Consider the following 3,563-nt stretch of genomic DNA (forward strand, 5'->3'; position numbering starts at 1 on the left):
AGCCCGCCAAAACCAACAGTGATCCAAGGAAGTTTCACCCACAATATGAGGTCACATTTACTACATTGCAACAGCGAAGTAAACGTAACGTTCTAGCGTTTTGCTACTGCTGCTGGAGCTTTGGCTGAGACTCAGACGTAGACCTAGACTCACATAGGTAGTGGCGTCTGATCTGAAGACGACGGGCTGTTCTCCTTCGCCGCTCTCTCGCGAAAGGAAGAAGCGTCGCCGGGGGCGCGAACGCGTGGACCTCCCCCATCCAGATTATCCTCTAGGTAAGGTAGCCCTCTGGCTTGCACTCCCTCAATGTCCCCGGGCCCCGATCCTAGCTGAACCCACACCCAAATGCAAGGCGTTTCGCTTCCCGGCGGAGGTGCGGCGGGCAACCGGGCGGACATGCGTTCGGTTCTTCGCCTTTAACCACAAAGCGTCAACTGGCGAATACACGCCAACACTGTGTTTTCATTGCTGTATATAACTTCCTCTTCTCAACCGCTCTAGCTATCTTCTTTCTCTCTTATCCTCATCCCATTCTTTCCTTTCCCTTCTCTTCTCCTCGCCATTGAACTTAAACACAATGGCTCCTTCCGCGACTGAGAACATCGCTGCTCAGCAGCCTGTCGAGTACGACGCGGCGCGTCCCTTCGTCGGCAAGGTCGCTCTGATCACCGGCTCCGGCCGCGGTATCGGACGCGGCATTGCCGTCGAGCTCGGCAAGCGCGGCGCAAACGTCGTCGTCAACTACGCCTCCTCTGCCGGCGCCGCCGAGGAGGTCGTCGCCGAGATCCAGAAGCTCGGGTCAAAGGCCATCGCCCTCAAGGCCGACATCAGCAAGCCCGCCCAGGTCGTCGACCTCTTTGACCGCGCCGTCGCCCACTTTGGCCGCATGGACTTTGTCATCTCCAACTCCGGCAAGGAGGTCTGGTGCCCCGAAGAGGAGGTCACCGAGGAGCTCTTCCAGAACATCTTTGACCTCAACACCCGCGGCCAGTTCTTCGTCGCCCAGCAGGGCCTGAAGCACTGCGGACGCGGAGGCCGCATCCTCCTCACTTCCTCTATCGCTGCCCAGATGGGCGGTATCCCCAACCACGCCCTGTACGCCGGCTCCAAGGCCGCCGTCGAGGGCTTCACCCGCGCCTTCGCCGTCGACTGCGGTGCCAAGGGCATCACCGTCAACGCCATCGCCCCCGGCGGTGTCAAGACGGACATGTACGACGAGAACTCGTGGCACTACGTCCCCAACGGTTACAAGGGCATGCCCATCGAGATCATCGACCAGGGCCTTGCCAACATGAACCCTCTTAAGCGCGTCGGTGTCCCTGCCGACGTCGGTAAGGTCGTCGCTTCCCTCTGCCATTCTGACTGCGAGTGGATCAACGGTATGTTTTGAGAATCCATCCTTCACAAGCTGATCATCATAGACATTTTTCTAACGCCTGCCATAGGTCAAGTCATCAAGGTCACCGGTGGCGGCACATAAGTGCACCCCAAATTGAGCCTCACTGGCATCTCTATCCGTGCGGGGCTGCCTCAGTGATATTTTAATGCATTGGATCGATGGGCGAGCCGGACGCCTGCTATCCATGGGTTTGGGACTAGGTCGGTTAATATGGGGGCTAGGAGTAGGGGATTTTACATAGCACCTAGGACAGGCGTACGTAGACATGATAATACAATGCGGAGCTTGACTAGAAAACTTCCTATTGCGTTGAACGTGCATGCTCAATAGCAGAATCCCATTTGACTCGCTTCTCTCGTCAATCGAATACATGAGACTTCAGGTGATTAATCGTGTGATGGCCATTGTGATATCCATGATCTCATGGAATTGAACTTTTGTGTGCTCAGATACCATAACCTAAGAGTGAGATATCTAAAACTCCATCATCAAAGTATCTCTTCCGCTCTGTCCGCCTCAGTGGCCGCTACAAGCCATCTCCGCTCGGGGGAGGGCACTTGACATCTACGGCAGAGACGGCACCCAAGCTTCACGCCGCTATCAGTCGCTGGTTTTCAATACATGCTCAACCTTCTCCCGCAACCATCGGGTTAGACTGTTCGTAAAGATCGGGAAACTTCACACAGAAAGCGGGGAGATTCGCCAGATCCTCAGTGTTCAAGTGTTCTAGACCGGCAAGGTATCGGATACTTGGAGGCCAAAGTACCTCTTGTACACGATGGGAAGGGCCGATTTGGCAAGAGAAAAAGATCAAATCCCTGTTCTGGCGTCAGCATACCAAGGATCAGGTAAGTAGACTCGATTGTGTCTTTCTGAATTTGGCATCACGATGGTCTATGAAGCCCAGGCGGCTGGTTTTACGAGTGAGAGAATTGGGTTTGGGCACGTTCGTCCACTTAGTCACCCCGCTGCCCCCTCCCCTCCCCACCAAAGCTAGATACAACGACACCGTAATCATCTCGAAACAAGGAGGATCACGGACTTTCCCAGTAGGCTTCTCACGTTTATCCAAATACACTTGTACAGGAATCCAATGGTGTAGTCGAGTGGGGGCAAAACAACGTATGCTACTGGAAGCCTTAACGGTCTAAGCCGGACTGCGTGTCAGGAATGGATGAGGCGCAAGCACAGAGGATTGCTTCCGCTGACAGCCCTCTAGTGTGTGTGTGTGTATGCGAATCCGCTGTCAACGCGCTGACGCTGGCACCTGTTAGGGGTCGGGAGTGATAGCTCCCAGCCTCTAAGTAAGCTTCTTATGCGGCATTGCTGGAGTTCTACCAGGAAGCTCTGAGCTGGCTTGACAGTGGTGCGATAACGTCTCGTCAGAGTCGTACCATGCAAAGCTGACGGCGTATTCTTTCAAAGGAAGCAAGAATCTCACCCGCTAATACTCCCGAATCCATCCGGCATTTGCTCTCAAAATGCCGCCCAATGCCATGTGCTCGTCATACTTTGTTGCAGAACACCTCCGTAAGATTTCTGGAACGTCAGCCACTTCCATTGTGCTACGTCAACAGGCTGCCAAACGCTGATAATAGAAGCCGGTTCAAGCCCCGGATCTCGGCAAATGGGAAGTGCGCCGTCTTGAGGCCTGATATAGCCCCACTGTTTCCCGAAGGCCGGCAGTGGGACACCGTCCGGCACTACGGAAGCCCCGATGTCACGGTCTGGGATACTGCCGGTACGCCGGTACTGAACCGGCTTGTTACCCTTTTGGGTAATAATACGAATGCCTATGTCTCTTGCAATCCATGTCTTATGAATACGGGAATACTGAAGCAGACATGATGAAAATTCTACGAGGAGATTGCCAGCGGTCGCCCCACCTGAAGCGCACTTCCGCATCGTTAATTCCTCTTCTGCATCGCTGCCTGCTCACATGATGACAAGAGTCTCCGATCGACGCTGCACTCCAGCACAAATATGTCAGTAGATAGCGATTGTCCCCCTTCATCCTTGTTAGTGATAGGCATTCAACGGTGCGGCAAGTCACCGTTATGCAACACCGTTTCTGTCCCATCCACCGTCTTACTTTCAGCTGTGCTGATTTGCTGACCAGGATACTCCTCCATCTTGCGGTCCGCGGTGCTACTTGAAAGGCTTT

At 54.2% G+C, this 3,563-nt stretch overlaps 1 protein-coding gene across 1 annotated transcript; it reads left to right on the forward strand.

Moving 5' to 3' along the window:
- Nucleotides 1-577: 577 nt before the first annotated feature.
- Nucleotides 578-1,480, forward strand: CCOS01_05627 (short chain dehydrogenase; the record flags this gene model as incomplete). Its single annotated transcript, XM_060453804.1, has 2 exons — nucleotides 578-1,379; nucleotides 1,446-1,480. The coding sequence occupies 2 exons, from the start codon at nucleotides 578-580 to the stop codon at nucleotides 1,478-1,480; spliced, it is 837 nt and encodes a 278-aa protein (XP_060315576.1).
- Nucleotides 1,481-3,563: the final 2,083 nt, after the last annotated feature.

Source organism: Colletotrichum costaricense, assembly GCF_030867565.1.
Source record: "Colletotrichum costaricense strain IMI 309622 chromosome Unknown Scaffold_5.1, whole genome shotgun sequence".
Classification (NCBI taxonomy): Eukaryota; Fungi; Ascomycota; class Sordariomycetes; order Glomerellales; family Glomerellaceae; genus Colletotrichum; species Colletotrichum costaricense.